This window comes from Gadus macrocephalus, chromosome 10 (genome assembly GCF_031168955.1).
Source record: "Gadus macrocephalus chromosome 10, ASM3116895v1".
NCBI classification, from domain to species: Eukaryota; Metazoa; Chordata; class Actinopteri; order Gadiformes; family Gadidae; genus Gadus; species Gadus macrocephalus.
The window spans coordinates 5,511,194-5,531,581 of record NC_082391.1 but is presented as its reverse complement, the minus strand read 5'-3'; the positions used below and the strand labels follow the sequence as shown (position 1 = coordinate 5,531,581).

At 44.9% G+C, this 20,388-nt stretch overlaps 2 protein-coding genes across 2 annotated transcripts; one reads left to right on the top strand and one right to left on the bottom strand.

Annotated features, from left to right (window-relative positions):
- The first annotated feature begins 13,775 nt into the window (after positions 1-13,775).
- On the top strand, positions 13,776-15,161 carry LOC132465534 (putative nuclease HARBI1). Its single transcript, XM_060062211.1, has 3 exons — positions 13,776-14,547; positions 14,648-14,806; positions 14,889-15,161. The coding sequence occupies exons 1-3, from the start codon at positions 13,907-13,909 to the stop codon at positions 15,106-15,108; spliced, it is 1,020 nt and encodes a 339-aa protein (XP_059918194.1). The 5' UTR covers positions 13,776-13,906; the 3' UTR covers positions 15,109-15,161.
- A 68-nt stretch (positions 15,162-15,229) lies between these two features.
- On the bottom strand, positions 15,230-16,422 carry LOC132465533 (uncharacterized). Its single transcript, XM_060062210.1, has 2 exons — positions 15,709-16,422; positions 15,230-15,568 (listed from the first exon to the last, which is right to left on the bottom strand). The coding sequence occupies exons 1-2, from the start codon at positions 16,121-16,123 to the stop codon at positions 15,285-15,287; spliced, it is 699 nt and encodes a 232-aa protein (XP_059918193.1). The 5' UTR covers positions 16,124-16,422; the 3' UTR covers positions 15,230-15,284.
- Between the last annotated feature and the right edge of the window lie 3,966 nt (positions 16,423-20,388).

Genomic DNA, 20,388 nt, shown 5'->3' with positions numbered 1-20,388 from the left:
AAAAAAAAAAAGATCTCCGACAGGCTCTCCGCGTCTACCAACAGCACGGAGGTCTATAAACTGGCCTTACCATCGTAGTCAGCCTTGCTGAGGAGTCCCACAATCCGGTCCTCCGCCGGTGTCAGGGGGGTAGCAGAAGAGTAGCCACCACCGGTAATTCTCCGGTCTTTACAAATGAACGTTGCTTTTTTCTTAACGTCACTTGTCACGCCTCGTTTCCACATACGTATGTTTTTCGTGTCCGTGCTTCCGTAAATTTACGGAAGGAGTCGCAAGTGTTTTACGTACGGGCATGAATTTATTTACGGACAAAAGATGTTAGGAGAAATCAGCGGATTGCTTACTCCGGGTAGGAAATGAGTGCCCAAATGAAGGAGTTCAAGTACCTCGGGGTCTTGTTCGCGAGTGAGGGTACTATGGAGCGTGAGATTGGCCGGAGAATCGGAGCAGCGGGGGCGGTATTGCGTTCGCTTTACCGCACCGTTGTGACGAAAAGAGAGCTGAGCCGCAAGGCAAAGCTCTCGATCTACCGGTCGATCTTCGTTCCTATCCTCACCTATGGTCATGAGGGCTGGGTGATGACCGAAAGGACGAGATCGCAGGTACAAGCGGCCGAGATGAGTTTTCTCAGAAGGGTGGCTGGCGTCTCCCTAACTCGGATTAGAGCCGCTGCTCCTTTACTTAGAAAGGAGTCAGCTGAGGTGGTTCGGGTATCTGGTAAGGATGCCCACTGGGCGCCTTCCTTGGGAGGTGTTTCAGGCACGTCCAGTGGGGAGGAGACCTCGGGGAAGACCCAGGACTAGTTGGAGAGATTATATCTCAACACTGGCCTGGGAACGCCTCGGGATCCCCCCGTCAGAGTTGGTCAATGTGGCCCGGGAAAGGGAAGTCTGGGGCCCCCTGCATGAGCTGCTCCCCCCGCGACCCGACCCCGGATAAGCGGATAGGAGACCGGTACTTTGGAACATGAGGATCGACATATACAGAGATAAAAACAAAACCAACAGGCTTGGAAAGAGATCGCTGAGGAGTTTGGCCTGCAAGGTACTTAGCCTACAAGTTTTGTGAAAAACATAAAAACTTTCATACGGTATCTCCGTAAAACGACGGCGAAAGTTAAATTTTTTGAACGTATATTACGGACATACCGGACAGAAATTTTACGGAGGGGAGGAGTCTCGGAGGAAAAACGGACATTACGGAGAATCACATAGGAATGAATGGACTTTCGGTCGGAGACGGTTGGATCGCATACGAGAATGTACGTATGTGGAAACGAGGCGTCAGTGTGGTAATTTTTTTCTTGACGTTTTCAACGTTTCTACTGATCCCTGATACGGTGCTCACCTTTTCGGCTATTTTCAGCCATTCTTGGTATTTCTTTTCTTTGGTCAGACTCATAGAAAATTTCCCAAACAATATTCCATTTGAGCTTTCTACTAAACTCACCAACTTTTCTATTTCGTCCGCTTTAAAATTTTCGGCACAAAGTTGTTTTTTGGCAGTGGCTATTCGTACGGCGACCGAATAGCAATTAGGCTATTCGTACGGCAGCTTGTCACATGACCGACGGCAGCTTGTCACGTGACCGCACTTGACCTATCAGTCTGCTCGGCGCAGCCCGTAAAAATAGCCATGGTAATTATAGTAATTAATTATAGTAATTAACCCTAACCATAACCTGCCGTGAAAATAGACTAATGCAGTAATTTTACGGCGCACCGTAAGCATAGCCACTAGCTATTTTTACGGCACGCCGTAAGCATAGCCACTACCTTGTCTTAATGTAACTCACCTCTGATTAAGCCTTTGAGATGCAGATGACTTAAACTTCTGTCCTCCATGGATACAAGCATAATCGATTTCAGGATACTTTAACTCTGTCGGAATGTTCAATTTACTTTTGCTACGGTAATGTGTCTTGAATGATTGTATTCCAGGTGAACTCCTCTTGTAGAACTGCACATTATGTTTTCTTTGATAATCCTCCACTACCTTCTGCAACTCAATATATGCAGAAAATGTAGCACCCACAAACAAACCATCCTCCGCCATTTAGTCCAAAAGAAAACCGTAACAATAGGAAACTCCTTATAATTGCTATTCTTACGGTCGCCGTAAGAATAGCCACTACCAATAAATTACGCGCCGAGCAAACTGGAATTAGCCGGTCAAGTGCGATCACGTGACAAGCTGCCGTACATTGGTCGCCGTACGAATAGCCACTGCCTTGTTTTTTCCCAATCCCATCCATAGCTAGCAGTTGTCTTTGGATATTTTAGGATTATGACAGCTGTCAGCTGTGAAGTACTTGCTGTAGTTTGGTCTGGCTTTGCGAGACTAGCTGTGAAGTGACGTGATCCGATAACAAGTTTCATCAGTTGCTAAGTGACAGACATAAAAGCTGAATGTCGATGCTAGATCGCCTACTTAGGATATCTTAACCTGAGATAAGATAGGATATGTTTCTGTAATACCAAATTGAGAAAAATCCTATCTCCACTTCTCCTATCTTAAAATAGGATTTAAGATAGGAAGTTTCTGTAATACGGCCCCTGGTGTCCACGGTGATGCCGGGCATATTCCTTAGTGTGGCCAGGATGAAATAACTCATGATCTGGGAGAGAAAGGGAAGGAGAAGAGATGGAAGGGACCGGAGGGTTTAAGAATGGAAATGAAAGATGGGACAGTGAGGCAACTTTGTTTTTATTTATATAGCACTAACAAAGAAGAGGGAGAGAAGAAGAAAGGCAGCAAACAAGTTTGGAGCAGGACGTATGGTTTTGTACAATACGTATCAATATCTACAATTATCAGCAGGGTCAGCTGAAGCCCCTAATCTAACAGTAGCATGGGTAATATACTAACATACTATATATATTGTAGAAGTGGCAGTAGTCGTAGTAGTAGAAAGTAGAAGTAGCAGTCGTAATAATATCAGTTGAAGTCGTAACAGTAGTAGTAGGAGTAGTAGTATTAAAAGTAGCTGTAGTATTAGCCCTATATCTACCTTGAGAGTGGTGGTCAGGAGCGTCTGCTGGTTCAGCGGTCTGTAGCCCTCGCCGTTCAGGGGCAGGAGCCTCAGTACCAGCTTGACCATGAGGTCGTCTACCAGGTCGCTGCTGACGGTGAGCATGGAGCCGGGAGGCAGGCTCTTCAGCGTACACTCCATCCTAGTCTGGACGGATGCAATATATTAAATATATGGGTAGACTACATGGGCTTTTATTTCAAAAATCCTTACTCGACCCGGATGAATTTCATCTTTTGGATCCTAATTATTTGTGTTCAGAAGTGTTCATGTTGTTTATCGTATTATTTCTAAGCAGTATCAGTAAAAGTGTTGAACTATCGCTTTCATTAGCAAACTTTGAAACAGATGTGCAATACGATTGATGCCAAAAATGAAATGCTACTATGTCCTGCAAAGCCCTTTCACTGACCAGCAGGTCCTTCTCGCTAGGTGCTAGCTGATCCGGGACCAGCCCGGCTATGCTATGAGCCACCAGGTAGACGGCGTAATGCTGGAAGATGTGTGGCACGGTGAGCAGAGCCTTCTTCAGACCGTTCCAGGGGATCAACTGTTTCTCCAGACGGGCCATGATGTATTTAGCCAGCTGGAAGAAGGACCCAGAAGGCATGCTGCCACTTAGCTTTCACACAGGACCTATTTGTCATTTTGATGTTATGTTCCTCTGTGAAAGCATTTGGTTAATTTGCCAATTGATTCTATGGGTTGAATTTGTGTTTTGCACAGTAGGGATGCAAATGACAACATTAAAGGGTCAAGCAAATATTACAATATGGAAATTAAGTTTGTTACTACACTGCAAAATGTGTTATTTAACTTTGTGTATTCAGAGTACAAATCAATGTTTTCAAATCTGCTTTTTTGTCTTAAAAAACGTATAAGTCACAAATATGAAGCATCTCATTCAACAATAGAGACCTGGTGATGAGCTATGGGCTGCAGAAGACAGTTGGCCTGTTGCCTGTCCACCCTCACCGTGACCCATGGGAAGGAGGACCGGAGGAGGCGGTGGACCTCCTGGAAGATGGTGAACCACCACACAGGAGGGTGGGACCCAGTGGCGCAAAAAGTGGGTATGCACTATATGCGGCGCATAGGGGCGCCGCACCAGTAAAGTTGATACTTTATAACTCCAAAAGTTAATAAATTAATAATCCAAAAAAATAAATAAAGATTATTATCGTATCTGAATCGAGACTGAATCGTTCTACACAGTTTTGCGATGCATCAAAGAATTGATTATTTTTCCCACCCCTATTGGTTACTGTACTCCAACAGTTCTATTGTTTTGCATGTAAGCTTTTTGGTGAAGCTAGAGTTGCTGACACGCGCCTTGTGGTGGGGTATAATAACTGGCAGTGTCTTTCAAAGATACTGAAGCACCATGAAACAAGTGGTTACCACATAAATGCTTATCTGATGTGGAAAGAATTGGCATCCCGCTTATGCCTAGGTAAAACTATTGATAGCGAATTGCAGAGAGCCTGTTGACTAGAGTGATCGACTGCATACTCTTCCTTGCAGAAAGAAACCTGCCACTCAGGGGGACAAAATGCACAGTTAGGACATCCTAGAAATGGACATTTTCTGGGTATCCTTGATCTCTTATAGCACGGTATGATGTTACACTGGCAGAGCATCTTCGAAAGGCTGCCTCCAAAAAAACACCGGATATCTGTCCTGGTGCACTCAAAATGAATTTTTTGATTCGATAGAGTGTTTTAGGTCAAATTTGTGGCCAGATCAAAGGGGGGGGGGGGGGGGGCGCCTGCTATGTGTCTGCATACCCCCCAGAAAGTAGGCAGTTGCGCCACTGGTGGGACCCAGGGCTGACCTGGAGAGCACAACACCAGTAGACACCTCTTTAGACCGTCTGTGGTAGACACAAGTCAACCTGGGGCTTCAGGAGTTGTTGCAGAGCTCCTCCGCAGCTTTGATGGAAAATGAGCCTTCCTTTGAACCACAGCTACCTGGCTCTAACTGAATACCTCCTGCCATATCTCAGTGAATTACTCTATCGTTGCCACGATACTGGATTCTCTAACTTCGATACAATACCTTGAAAAAAACGATATGGGATACTATTTTCCATACCAGGGGGAAAACCAAAGAAAATCCCATACCCAAAGTAAAAAGAGTATATTTCCACAACTACAATGGCTATAATATGTCATCTTGGTGCGAAAAGAAAGATTGTTGTGCAAGTTAAATATTCAATGCAGATACCACTTGGTTAGAGTGAATAAAGCTGGAACACAGCTTAAGTGGAAGATTACATTTCCACCTGAAATAATTATCAGTTGGTCATTATCAGTAGGTAGCCCTGAAGTAATATGAGACACAAACAGTTAGATATCATGAGAATTGAATGTACAATTTTCACAATTTTGACACTCACAAATACACCAGATTCCCACCAGATGTCGATGAAGGACATGTATTCTGATTAAAGGAGATTGTCCTATTTCCTCAGTCATTGATGTTTAAATCATCATGTTTAGTTGCTAACCAAGACACTGGATTATCTATCACAAAACCTTCTTCTTGCATATGGGTGTACATTCGTTTTTGACAATTCTTGGGTATTTGCCTCAAAGTCACAGTACTTCTAAAAAGCACTCCTGCCGTTTTCTTTCTTTATCGAAAAACGGTCACGGAGTCTCTCCGCTTTACATGCTAGCTGTTGAGTTATGGCTAACTTTTAGCTAACACGGTCGCACAGAGCATTGAGATATTTATCTATTTAAAAAATCTATATTTTTGACAACAGTACTGTACAGGGCCAAACCTGAACAATTTGGCGCCAAGATTTTTGCTGGCGCCCCCTACCCCTTTGGATCGCACAGTAAATTCGACTACCAATGTTCATACACTCAGAGAAGCTGCAAAGCTTTGTCTTTGAGACTCTTTTATTTTAGATAGAAAATTAAACGAACAAAAAACGTATTACAAACCAAGTAACAAGCAATGAATCATAAATACAATATAAACAAGAAATGTGCATTTCGCCGGCACAACGCGAAGCATGTGTTCAAAACGCTACCGTGAACCTGTTAAGGTATGCACAAAATACTGCGGAATGAACGTTTAAAGGCCCACTATGCAACTTCGGGAATTTCTTCGCTGTTTTCTTGGTTTTGGCACGCACATTTCTCTACACAGCGCCCCCTACAGCTTCGTAGTAGATATTTTACAACACTGTCGTAACAACTCGTTGACGACCCTTCCCCATGCACTTCTACGCGAGCCATGTGCATTTGTTTTCAAAGAAGCCGGCGAATGCGTGGAGCCATGTCCGAAGTAAATGTTCATGAAGTGTAGGCAAGGTTATACATTTTTAAAATGGTGTATTTGTATTGCAATAAACATAAAGCCATCCTTTTTTATAGTTGACGGGGAGAATTTATATCCTAGATTATAATTGTTTTATCTTAGGTTGAACAGAACAATCAGTGTGAGAGTGTTGGCCAACATAATAATCTAAATAAACAAGAACCTGGATTCGGGGATTCAGTCTGTATCAGGGGGACGAGACGGACGAACAGCAAAACACCAATGGAAACAAAGGGGTTTATATGGTTGCAAGCTAGAAACATACAGGGCTCACAACAAAACGGTCGAGAAAACAATTTTTACAGGGCTCACAACAAAATGGTTTGATCAAACACATGTGTACAGAGACTATCAACATCAAGAATACCACGAGGACAAAGTTCACCCAAGGGTACTTTCAATTTCAAAAGCAACACGGCCAAGTCGGAGTCAGTCTGATTTGCAGTCTTTTTCTTTCAGTTCACGCTATTCCTGAAAAGCTTGCCCAACGTTTACTCGTGTCTGGCCTCTCTGTCGGTCAGTCTCCCTTTTCTCTTCTTCTGTTCCTCCGACATTGGGTTTCTCTGTCTCTTTTTAGTCGGCTGATCTATGATGAATGTAACAATCCCTTAGTTACTTGTGTTTATATCGAGCCGGTTCCGTGTTTGGGGGTCTGTGCCGTAAAGCAATTTGTTATTTCGCGAGACCCGAGAGTGGGCGGCGGGTCGCCGGCAGAAACATATTATTCCTTTTCTCCGCCAAGATGCGCAAGGGGGAGTTGAAACAACGAACAATCGAACAAAAATGTATAATGGAACCATCGCAATGATTCCTAGCCTGTTATATTAAGGTAAATCAAGCCAAAAAAGTTGTATAGTTCCCCTTTCACTCGTGTCTGATCTCTTTTCTGGTCCATTCTTCTTTTGTTCCACCGACAGTCGCCTCTTGGGTTCCTTATCAGTCGATTGATCCATGATGAATGCAACAATTGCCTCGCAACTGGCTGTTTATATCTAGCCGGTGCCATGTTTGGGTGTGTGTCTGTGCCGTAAAGCATTTTCGAAACTACAATCTGACTACATTTTCGAGGATACTTCCGCTGCGTCACATCCGGAATGTCCCGGTCCGAGCAGATCAAGTTGCATATGCGCTTTTTCACTGTAGAGGCGACATGGGAAAATGACACACCCACCAATCGACCCAGAAATGGATGCAGAACCATCAGCATAACTCTCAACCTGCATACTTAATGTAATTTTGGCTAAAAAAGTTGCATAGTGGGCCTTTAATAAGTCGTGTTCCGCGAGTCCTCCATCGGACGGCTGGCTGCAGCCTCCAGGGGAGAGTGGCGGCTCCTCGGAGACAGTGGCTATTCGCTTAGGCCTCACCTGTTCACCCCAGTGGCTAACCCGGGAGACGTCCACGAGGAACAGTACAACGAAGCCCACCGTCTGGCCCGGTGCATTGTCGAGCGCACGATCGGCAGGTGGAAGTTGCGCTTCCGATGCCTCCACAAGTCCGGCGGAGGGCTCCAGTTTGCGCCAGCCAAGTCGTGCGCTGTGATCTGCGTGACAGCAATGTTGCACAACATTGCAGCCAAGGCTGGGGTGGCGTTGGGTGAACCGGACGAGGACGAGGAAGATCCGTTTCGGGACGGCCTCCCGGATTACGCTGCTTGTTTGGAATCATGCAGAAGAGTGATCGCGGTTTTTTTTACCCCCCCCCTCCCCATGTCACTAAACATCCCCGTCAACGTGACCAATCCCCACCATATCCCAGCCTTTTGCCTGCTCCTTTTGCCTTTAATTTTTTTTTCATTTCTTTCATTCATTATTTTGTTTAATTTTTAATTGTTTGGGTTATTTTAGGCTATGTTTTATGAGTAGCCTATGTCACAGTCTGCACAAATCCCCTAATTTCTCTCACACATTTTGAGTGACCTGTCTGCGCAAACATTTTCTGGACTGTCCCGTTTTATTTTGGCCATTTTAACATCTTTATTAATAAATTAATTAATAATCTTTATTAATCACCAAACTAAGAACATAAAGGCGCAAAGCATTTTAATAAAACGCATCCAATACACGGAACGTCCGATGGTGACGCCACTGAGGCTATAGTAGGCTAACGATGCTCTTAGCGTCCTACGAGTACCCCTGGAGTACTCGTTAGTTACGAGCGTTTTCACGACGTTCGTTACCAACGATGTATTCGGGAAACGCGGTGAAAACTCTACGATGCCCTTACAACGCACTTCACGATCCACTTCGGCTAACGACGCTTTCGGGAAACGAGGCCCAGGTTACATGAAAACATTCCGGACGAGGCTGTTCAGCTAGAGGGAACAACACTCTTCAGAGCGGACGGAGACGTGTGGGGAAAAACGGTCTGTCTAGCTACCGGACCAGATAAAATGAGACGGAGAGGTAATAAAGTCTATCGGCACGAGGACCTTGGATTTATTAAGTAAAGTGGCAACGGTTATACAGAGTCATAAAGCGTGAGAAATCGAATATGTCTAAGTCCCTAATCAGCGCTGATGGTTCGTCCGGAGCTTCGCCTCCGTGGAAGGTCTGCTTCAGAAGAAGGTGAAGAGTCCCTGTGTGATGCAGTCTTATGCTGTATCCTCCTCTCGATGAGGTGTGTGCGTTTGAGGTGTGTGCGGTTCTGTGTGTTTTTGCTGCACCTTAGCTCCCAGGCCCTGGGTCTTCTCCTAACGGGGAGAGTTCCTCGTGTCTCCGGTGTGATAAATTAAAACGGGGGAGTGCCCCCCGAAGTGTCTCGTGTGTGATAATTTAATGTGGCTCTGAGGCCCCTAGTATCTGCATGTGTTCCTTCTAGTGGGGGAGAGCTTCGAGGTGTCTCCTGTGTGATAAATTAATGTGGCTCTCCCGTTCTTGAGGATGACTGGTGCATTGTCTGAGTGTCAACCATTTGCCTGGGAAATGGGGCCTTCGGCTCTGGCCTTGACCTGACTATATTATCATGTTTGTGTTATGTGTTCGTTGGGTTTAGAGCAAGAGTCGACTATATATTAACGTGCCTGCCATGTGATGTGCTCATCAGGTTATTTTTCCCAACAGACGCGGCGAGTTCCGGTAAGAGCAGAGGCGGGGGGCTATGCATTTATATCAACAAAGACTGGTGTGTAAACGCTACGTTGGTGGCTCAACACTGCTCTGAACTGGTTGAATTTTCAATAGTGATCTGTCGGCCATTCTACCTGCCAAGGGAATTCACCAGTTTGATTGTAGTAGCTGTTTACATAGCCCCTTGCTCCAACGCCAATGCTTACGAAGTACTCCGCCCCCTGTATGACGTCATCAGCGCACTGTTGACAAAACACCCGGACAGCTTTGTGGTTGTTGCAGGAAACTTCAACCACATTAGCTTAAAGACTGTGCTCCCCGGATTCAAGCAATATGTGGACTTTAAAACAAGAGGAGAAAATATACTTGATCTGGGGCCGTATTCACAAAGGATCTTAGGGCTAAAAGTAGGTCCTAACTGGCGAATTTAGAAGTAACTCCTAAAAAATAATGGGCGTGTCACTCTTAAATGTAGGACTCCTAACTTTTTTCACTAAGAGCAATTCACCAAGTATTTTAGGCCTAAAAGTAGCACCTAAGTCTAGGAGTGCTTAAAAGTCCTCAAGAGGTCTCCTAACTCAGTAAGACCTTTTCACAAAGAATCGTAAAATGCCTGCGAGACGAAATGTTAGGGTATTAAACTTGTTGTGGAGTTAGTGCGCGATGCAATAACATCCCAGACTAACAGGAATAATCAGATTAGTCCCGAAATAAAATGTTTGGCCACACTACGTTATTTAGCAACAGGGGAAATGCAACTTTGCAATGCCGATTTAAAAATATCGCAACCATCAGTCAGCCGTGCCATAAACTTTCCTTTGGACATTCAACAATTACACAGGATCAAAATCAACTTCATGGCAATTGCAGGTGTGGTCGGTGCTTTTGACGGGACGCACATAAAAATAATTGCGCCATCAAAAGACGAGGACGTGTTCGTCAATAGGAAGAAAGTGCATTCCATCAACACGCAGGTTGTTTTTGATTTTAACATAGCCTACTGGATGTTGTTGCAAAGTGGCCTGGATCTTCAGCTACCCATGATTCGCGCATTTTAATGGTGAGCGGTCTGAGGCAGCTTTTTGAGATGTACCAGTTGGGTGTCACTTGTTGGGTGACAATCCATGCAAGATGTGGCTCTAGACACCCTACCTCAATCCACAACCGGGAGCACAGTTAAAGTATAACATGTAAGTGATTACGCAGATTACGCTTAGTCCTATGCGTAAAACACATCGTATTGGCTCTTTGACGCGTTTTATTTGTTGAATCCATATTTATTATTGTTTACTGATTTCCTCCATACATGCTAGAGCACACAAACATACACGAAATGTTGTGGAGAGAGGAATTGGGCAGATGAAACGTCAGTTTCATGTCCTCCACGGCGAAATACGCCTCACCCCAGAGAGGGCAAGCACAGTAATTACTGTATGTGCCATTCTACACAACCAATGAATTTGGCCGTGTGGAACCGAGTGGACTGGCATTTAGGGATCACTTTGAAAACACATTTTAGGTAAACACCTTGGCACAAATCAGTCAACACTTGTGTAGTTCATAACAATTATTTTCTTTTAAATTTTACGTATTTTTATCGTTTGCTTTCTCTCTCTCTTGAACTTGCAGGCTACAACGTCATTATCGTGGTCTGCACAAAATTGTCATCATGCGTGTATTCTGCTAACTGCACTATAACTACTTAATAGGAATTCATTTCTAGCCTAGGCTATTTCCTTGTTTTTCTGTGATTTAGTGGGCTCGTCTGAACCAGGCCCCCAGGATAGGCATATACTTCCGCAATCCACCCGTGCTCAGAGGCCAAACCTGGTATTGCAGCTGTTTAGCTGGGAGTGGACGGGGGTCCGTCATTTCATGTGGCCCAGAAGTAGATATCGCCGTCCACTCCAATACAAGTGGGGAACAGGATTGTGTCTCCGCAAGAAATGTCTGGATATCAATCAAAGGCTCATAATTATATTTCTACCCTGTTCTAAAAAAAATTAAGTTTTTTCTTTTCAAAACGCCTCCTCAAGCGTTTTATTAGCAGTTTACGTTGGGTACGCAGCTGAAAGGAGCCGTACTGAAACAAACGGCTCCTTGCTATGATCCTATTTTGAAGTGCACGGCTCCATTAACTTCCGAATTAAATTAAATTCTGAATTAACTTCCATTAACTCCATTAACTTCCAAAGTCTGAGATTTGTCCTTTACTTGACATGAATGGCGTTGAACACGGATATATAACACACATATCATTGAAATAGCTGGAACAGGCACGCACGTATTGATTACCTGAATGATTATGGGAGACCTACGTAATTTTCATAATATTGTAAATTGTCTGATATTAACATTTCAGTTGCGTTGGTAGGTATTTCATTTTCATTTGCTTGTTTAGCTATGTATGACAGGGTTATGGTTAGCTATGTATGACAGTTGACAATGTTGGTGTATTACAATTCAATATTTGGGTAGGCTACTCCAACTTCGTTGCTGGTCGATATGTAAACATTTACTTTTATATAAATTATTGATTGCATTCTTTGTAAAATAGTTAGTTGGAAGGAATCTGTTTCTTAAGCAATAACATTGAACTGAAATTTTTAGGCCTACATACGTTTACTATGTTACTATGGTATTATATGGAGCAATCTTACATATTTATGAAGTTTCCAGATCAATAAAGTTCTATCTCTTTTTATTTGAACTGCCTGTATGTCCTCTTGATTATAGTATTACAGTGTGTACCTTGGTTATCAGCTATCATAGAATGGTGTCCAAATGGCTGCATGTGTAAGAAATAGGATTTGAACCAAGTGTTACAATAAAAAAAAGCTTTTATTAAAAGACCCCCCACCCCAAATTTGAACAAAACACATTTTTTGGCTGTTTGGCTGGGGCAGAAGAGTGGAAGGGGAAACAAAGACAGGTAGCCTAAGAAGTAAGGAAAGGAATGAGAGGAAGAACAGTGAAATGAATGAACAGTGTGATAAACGCAAATGATTACCAAAAATGTTATAATTACTGATTTATCAAATACGCAGAGAAGAGCATCATCGAATAAAGATTAAGGACCTGGATTATATCTTACAGTATTGAAAACTGTTGAAATTACAATTCAGAGTGGAGAAGGCTGAAGGAATTGGCCCTAAAAGTGTCAGTTTCACCCACTCTGGATTATCGCTTCAAGAGACTGTGAAATGCTTTTTAAAAAAATGTCATTTCCCCTATTGGTGAAATGAACCTTGTCTTTTAGGTACAAACCACAGCAGTTAAACCTTATTCCAGGATGCTCTACGCTGTTGCCTCCTAGCTCTACACTAACAAATGCGTTCATCACACTGTTCACCCATTTCCTAGCGTGATTTAGCTTCCCCGGATGGTCAGCCCTCCACCAGCGTCTCTTGTTGATGGTAGAGTAGACGATCTGCATTGCTGGGAACTGCCGGTGGAGGTACTGCAGGTCCTGCTTCATTGCGGCAACAATAAGCCTTGGTTTAGTTATTCAGTTCTGTTGGATTCCAGCCCACCATGGAATATATGGCAATGAAATTGCTGATAAATTAGATAAAAGATACTAACCTAATTAGAAGAATTTAACCTTAAGTATATATATTTTTTATTTTTATTTATTCATTTCTTTTGTTCGTTTGTTTTATTTTGTTTATTTTGTTTCGTTAGTTTGGTTTTTTCTTTGAATTTATTTGTATGATTTAAAGTATGATTTGCCAACGTCCTTGTCCTTGTCAACGTCCTTGTCACAAACTCCTGTGTAGTAGTCCAGTAGGTCGCGGTATATGGGGAAAAACTATGATCCGCCACTAAACTAGAAGAAGAAGAAGATCTCTGCATCCGGTACGTCACGGACTAGGTCACGTGTCCTGGCCACATAACGCGGAAGCAAATCGCTCTTGTATGTTACCATGCGCCACTGAGCAGTTTGCATAGGAATGAATGGGCGTCCATTTTCCAGTCCGTGGTCCATCCTTTATTATGTCCATGGTCTGAACAAGCAATCACCGAACTGACCGCTTCTAAACTCGTGCACGAGAATTGACGTAATCCATAGCAACGGCGCGTCACTCTTAGTTCATTCTTAGTGATTCATCCTTAGTAAGAATAGGTCTCAGCGGCTTTGTGAATAACTTTTAAGAAAAAACTCCTACGTAAAATGTTTTAGCGCGAGTTAGGAGCACTCCTAGCGGTAAGATAAAATGCTTTGTGAATACGGCCCCTGGGGCCGGTTGCACCAACTGGGCGTAAGCCTGGTCGTAACTACGCCTGGTCGTAACTTGGCGTTCTAAATCCAACCTAACCGGTTGCACCAACTGGGCTTAGCGTTCTTTTCACTAAGACCAAGACGTAAATCCTACGCCTGGTCAGGGGGAGGCGTAGAGTCGAAATTTCTGCTGTTTCCATAGCAATTACAATAATAAAAAAAAACGTTACAATCAATGCATCCAGCGCTAATATGGCACGTATTATCCATAGGGTGTACAACGAGCGGGCATTTAGACGGGAAAGGGTAATTAGGGACAGAAGCAATCCATTGGACATTTATAATGACGAGGAGCTGATTGAGAGGTTTCGATTCTGTAGGAGAGATCTGTTTGAATTAATAGAAGAGCTGTCACCGGATTTACAGTTCGTGTCGGACCGCAATGCAGCGCTACCACCGTCCTTGCAACTGCTGATTGCGCTTCGTTTTTTCGCAAACGGGGCTTTTCAGAACACTGTAAGCGACATGGTGAGGGTCCATAGATCGACCGCCTGTCGGGTAATCCGGAGGGTTTCCCTGGCTTTGAGCCGCCGCATCGCTCGTTACGTCCACCTCCCGAACGAGGAAGAGGCGGCGGCGATGAAGGAACGGTTCCGCCAGGCGTCCGGTATGCCTGGGATCGTGGGCTGCATCGGGATACATGTGCAGATCCAGGCCCCACATGAGAACGAGTATTTGTACGTTAATCGAAAAGGTTACCATTCGATTAACATACAAATAGCTTGTGACGCAAATTATAACATCATTAATTTGGTGGCGAGATGGCCTGGATCCACCCACGATTCCCGCATCCTCCGGGAGAGTGCGTTATTGCAGGACTTCGAGGAAGGAAGGTAGGCTATAGCCTAGTGTTTTTCTAATCAGCTACACTGAAACAATTTGAGCTTCACTTTAAGTAATGAACAGCAACCTAATTAAAGTATATTTTCATAGGTGCAGCGGGCTGCTCCTCGGGGACAGTGGATACCCGCTGAAACGGTGGCTGATGACCCCGCTAATTGCTCCAACAACTGACCAAGAACGGAGGTATAACACCATACACTCCGCAACTAGGTCAGTTGTTGAGAGATGTATCGGGGTTCTCAAACGCAGGTAAACCATAAGTAATATGCATCCCTTAAAAAGACATAAAAAAATATCTAGATATAGATGTAATTTTTCTTATTTTGTTTAGGTTTCACTGTCTTCATGGGGAGATGCGGATGCACCCAGAACGGGTCTGCACTGTAATAGCAGCGTGCACAGTTCTGCACAACATTTGCATCGCCAAAAGAATCCCTCTCCCCAGACACCATCAGCCACCGGCAGTCCCCGAGGAAGATGTGCGTCAAGCCACTCGGCCTGAGGACATCGCTGGCCGATTAGTCCGTGCTCAGCTCATTAATCAGTTGTAAATATTGTTTTAATTATGTATATATGTTTTTTATAGGCCGACACGAACTGTAAATCCGGTAACAGTAAATCTTAATTTGAACAGTAAAAAGTAAAACATTAAAACACAGAAATATAATCAAACAATTATCCTAACTCTAAAATATTTATTTACATTATTTACATTGTACAGGGATGGTCACGGTTGGTCTTCAAAAATAATTGTTTGGGGCCTAATTTGTTGCTGGAGCAAATGAATTTGGAGCCGTAATTTAATTTGTTCTAATTCAATTTTTTTGGTCTCTGCCTCTAATTTAATGGTCTCCTTCTCCACCCGGACAATTTCCTTCTCCATGAGGACCTGTTGAAGGTCCTCACTTCTCCTCCGCTTCGTTGCCGGGGGTGGGGATGGACAGGAAGGGGTTGCCACTGCTGGTTCTATCGGTGGTGGTGGTGTTGAGCTGGTAGTGGCACTTTCCAAGTCTGAAACAAAATGTGAATTTATTAATTCTGGGCAATAAGGCTAGTCCTGCTTATTCAACTTATGTGTAGTCCTGCTTATTCAACTTAGGCTAGTCCTGCTTATAACAAACCATCCTCAATAAATATGCTAGGCTACATACCTTCTTCCAACTGCTCCGGCGGTTGAGGACATCCGCTGTCCACCCCGTCCAACCCGACGAAGGCTGGTGAATCCTCCCCGAAAATAGCGACGATAATGTCACTATAGGGTGATGTTTTCGGGGGAGGACCACCGCCAGTGGGATGGTGCTTTAGAGAAGAGACGTCCTTCTTGGCCCGGGACAGGAGGTCTTTCCATTTCTTTTTTATGTCACCATCCGTCCGATGACAGCCTGAGTCTGAACAGCTGTTCAGACTCTCCATTATAAATCTCCATGTCTCTTGCTTTGTTTTGTTTGTTACGACATTGGACTGCTTGGCAGTCAGTGCCGTCTTATTCTCACTGTATAATTCTATTAATTTTCTAATTTCAACGTCGGTGAAGTTAACTTTTCTCTTTCTGTTTTCCTCCATCATGTCGGTTTGTCGGATTTGTCGGTTTGTCGGATGTTGGTAAAATAGTAAACAGCTGTTGTCACAAGGTATCCTAGCAACGCGGTGATATGCGCATCACATGGAACATTCACATGGCCGCGCATGGCTAAGACCGGGCGTAGTTGAGACCAGTCGTAAGTCCCGTTGGTGCAACCGGCGTTAGTTCCATTCTAACGCCAGGTCGTAACTAAGACCTACTTAGCAGTTACGACCAGGCTTAGTTACGCCCAGTTGGTGCAACCGGCCCCTGGTCTATTCCAACATTGCTGAGGCATATAAGGCCATTCCAGGTGACGCACTCTGTCACCTGTGGTGTCCCTCAAGGATCAGTCCTTGGCCCCACCCTCTTCACGCTATACATGCTCCCCCTTGGTCGTGTCATCAGCCGGCATGGAATACCTTTCCACTGCTACGCTGATGACACCCAACTCTACATCAAAACAAACCCAACCCCCTCTGCAGCTCCATCCACACTTTCCACCTGCCTGGAGGAGATAAAGGTGTGGATGGCGGCTAACTTCCTGCAGCTCAATGGCTCAAAAACGGAAGCCATTCTTGTTGGCACTCCACACCAGACCCGGTCATCCAGAATCACCAACATCACCTTCTCCGGCCATGACATCCACCTCTCATCCTTAGTCACTAACCTTGGTGTCAAAATGGATCCTCACCTGACCTTTGAGGCCCACATTCAATATCTCTGCAAAACCTCCTTCTTCCACCTCAGGAACATTGCAAAACTCCGCCCCATACTCACTCCCCGATTCCGAAAAACTTGTCCACGCCTTTGTCTCCTCCAGGCTGGACTACGGCAACACACTCTTCATCAGGATCCCCAGAAAGAACATCCAGAGGCTGCAATACATCCAGAATTGTGCTTCCGGGATCCTGATGGGGGTGCGGAAGTACCACCACATCACACCCATCCTCAAATCCCTCCACTGGCTTCCTGTCCAGTACAGGATCCAATTCAAGGTCTCCCTTCTGTCCCACCAGTGCCTCCATGGCACTGCCCCCCTCAAAGAACTCATCACCCCCCATTCCTCCTCACGCCATCTCCGCTCTGGACAGGCCAACCTCCTCAGCTTCCGAGGACAAGGCTCCGAATTATGGGCAACCGCGCCTTCTGCTCAGCTGCACCTAGTCTGTGGAATGCTCTCCCTGACCATCTAAGGGCCCCACAGACTGTGGATTCTTTTTAGAAAAGCCTTTGGCTAAACTTCTATTTATTTATTTTTATTTATTTATTTATTTTGTTGCATTTTTCTCTTTTCTTTTAATGTGCATTGTAGCACTTTGAGATCATTGAATTGATATAAAGTGCGTTATAAATACACCATTTATTATTATTATTATTCCTCAACCCCATCTTGGCCTTTCAGACCATAAATCTGTGCTGCTGGTTCCAGCTTACAAACCCAGGCTGATACGGACTAGGGCAACCCAGTCACACATCAGGGTGTGGCCAGATTGAGCAGTCTCAGCGCTGCAGGACTGTTTTAAATGCACTAACTGGGGGATTTTTAAAACAGCAGCATCTCAGGGTGAGCATCATATTAACATTGAGGAATATGCTGAAACAATGATGAGCTACATTGCCAAGTGCACAGAGGATGTTACTGTGATGAAGACCTATATAGTACGGAACAACCAAAAACCCTAGATGACTGCTGAGGTACGTCAGCTGTTAAAGGCTCGGGATGCTGCGTACAGTGGAGGAGACAAGGCCGCTCTCTGTTCAGCCAGATCAGCTCTCTCCAGAGGGATCAGAGCAGCCAAAAGACGCCATGCAGGGAAAAATAAAGGAGAACCTCTGTAGCACAGGAAACACCAGGCAAATGTGTCAGGGGGTTCAACATATCACTCAGTACAAGACCAGGCAGAGGATTGAGGACTGTGATGTTTCTCTCCCTGACAGACTCAATGACTTTTTTGCCCGGTTTCAGGCACCAGGAGGGCCAACGAGAGGGGGGACTGGACTCTCCCCTCCATCCGGTCAGCCGCCTGTGGTCATCAGCCCAGCTGACACCAGGAGAACCCTGGCCAAGATCAACCCTCGGAAAGCAGCCGGCCCGGACAACGTTCCGGGGAGGGCGCTCCAAGCCTGTGCTGATGAGCTGACAGATGTTCTAACAGACATTTTCAACATCTCTCTCTGTCAAGCCACTGTACCCAGATGCTTCAAAACATCCATCATCGTTCCAGTTGCAAAAAAGTCTGTTGTGTCCTGTCTGAATGACTACCGTCCTGTTGCATTGACCCCAATAGTGATGAAGTGTTTTGAACGGTTAATCAAACCACACATCACATCCAGCCTACCTGCATCACTGGATCCACATCAGTATGCCTACCGCTCAAACCGTTCCACAGAGGATGCAATATCAACCACCCTGCATACAGTACTCACCCATCTAGAACAGAGAGACACCTATGCTAGAATCCTGTATGTTGACTTCAGCTCTGCATTTAACACCATCTTGCAGAGACTGATGGATAAACTTCTCCTCCTGGGCCTAAAACCCACCCTCTGTCACTGGATACTGGATTTCCTGTTGGAGCGACCACAGTCAGTTTGTGTTGGGAAAAACATCTCCAAATCCATCACACTGAGTACAGGATCCCCCCAGGGATGTGTGCTCAGTCCTCTACTGTACACGCTGCTGACCTATGACTGTGTGCCAAGGCACAAGATCAACATGATTGTAAAGTTTGCAGATGACACTACAGTCGTGGGTCTCATTCATGGGAATGAGGAATCCTGTTACAGAGAGGAGGTCAATCTGTTTGAGAGCTGGTGCAGAGACAACAACCTGGTGCTCAATGCGGAAAAGACCAAGGAAATGATCGTGGACTTCCGTAGATCACAACCTAAGCACACACCCCTCTGCATCAGTAATCGTGAAGTGGAAAAGGTGGAGAACATCAAGTTCCTGGGAGTACAGATTTCTGATAACCTTTCCTGGTCCAAAAACACCACTGGGCTAGTGAAGCGAGCCCAACAGAGATTGTACTTCCTGAGGAAACTCCATCAGGCCCCACTACCTCCCAGTATCCTCACCACATTCTACAGGGGGGCAGTGGAGAGTGTGCTGACGTACGCCATCCCTACCTGGTTCTCCAGCTGCAGTGCGGCGGACAAAAAGGCCCTGCAAAGAGTGGTGAGATCAGCGGAAAAGGTCATTGGAGCCTCACTTCCCTCTGTACAGGACATATTCCTAAGCCGCTGCAGGAATAGGGCCCAGAAAATAGTGAGAAACCCCTCTCACCCTCTGAACAGCTTCTTTCAGCTCCTACCCACCAAGAAGCGCTATCGCAGCTTAAGATGCTCCACCACCAGGCTGCGGAACAGCTTCATGCCTCAAGCTGTCAGGATGCTCAATGCACCAGTGGCCTCATTACAGAAAAATCCTAACTTCTCATCCTAACTTAAGTTAGGGACTCAAAGATAGGAAAAATCCTAACTTCCTATTACAGAAGCAGTCCCTAACCTGTTGGCCGTTTCCTATCTTATCTTTAGCCTCCTATCTTATCTTAACTTAGGTGATCCTAACTGTTCTTTCAATCCGATTTTTCGATCGGCAATCGTCAGGTGATGTCTGGTTCTGCACATAATGCGCACGAGATTGATATAAGGCTTAATAATAAAGGCAATAATAACGGTTAATAATAACGGCAAGCTTGTAGCAGTAGTATGGTCATGGCGGGGATTGCTGGAGGCATTAGTTCAGGCGGTGGACGAAAGGAAAAGTATTTTATTCTGCATATTTTCCCCAAATTTAACGTCGCGGATCAAAGCAAACAGATGGCAAGAGGTGTCGGACGCGGTCTCAGCGGTTTGTGGGGTACTGAGGATGGTGGACAGTATAAAGAAAAAGTGGTCGACCAAAGCGAGTGACGCCAAGACCAGAGGGACGCTACAGAAGAGAGACCAGGCAAAGACGGGGGCTGGTATGCCAGAAGTGAAGCCTATAACCATGCTAGAGGAGAAGATCCTGGCCACCATGGGTCAAGTTTACACCCAAGGTAAGTTCAGCTCAACGCTTCTATCTATCTAGTTTAGCAACCGCGGATTATGTTTAAGTTTGACTTCACCAATACAAGGCAAGAACGCTAGCGCTAAGGTTAGATTTTGGCAATAAATAAACCTAACGAGTGGACCACAGATTCACAGAATTTGTATAAACTAGTGTCAGTGTCCACATTTTGGGGGCGGTGTACTGCTAGTGCTACGGTGTAGCAACTAACGG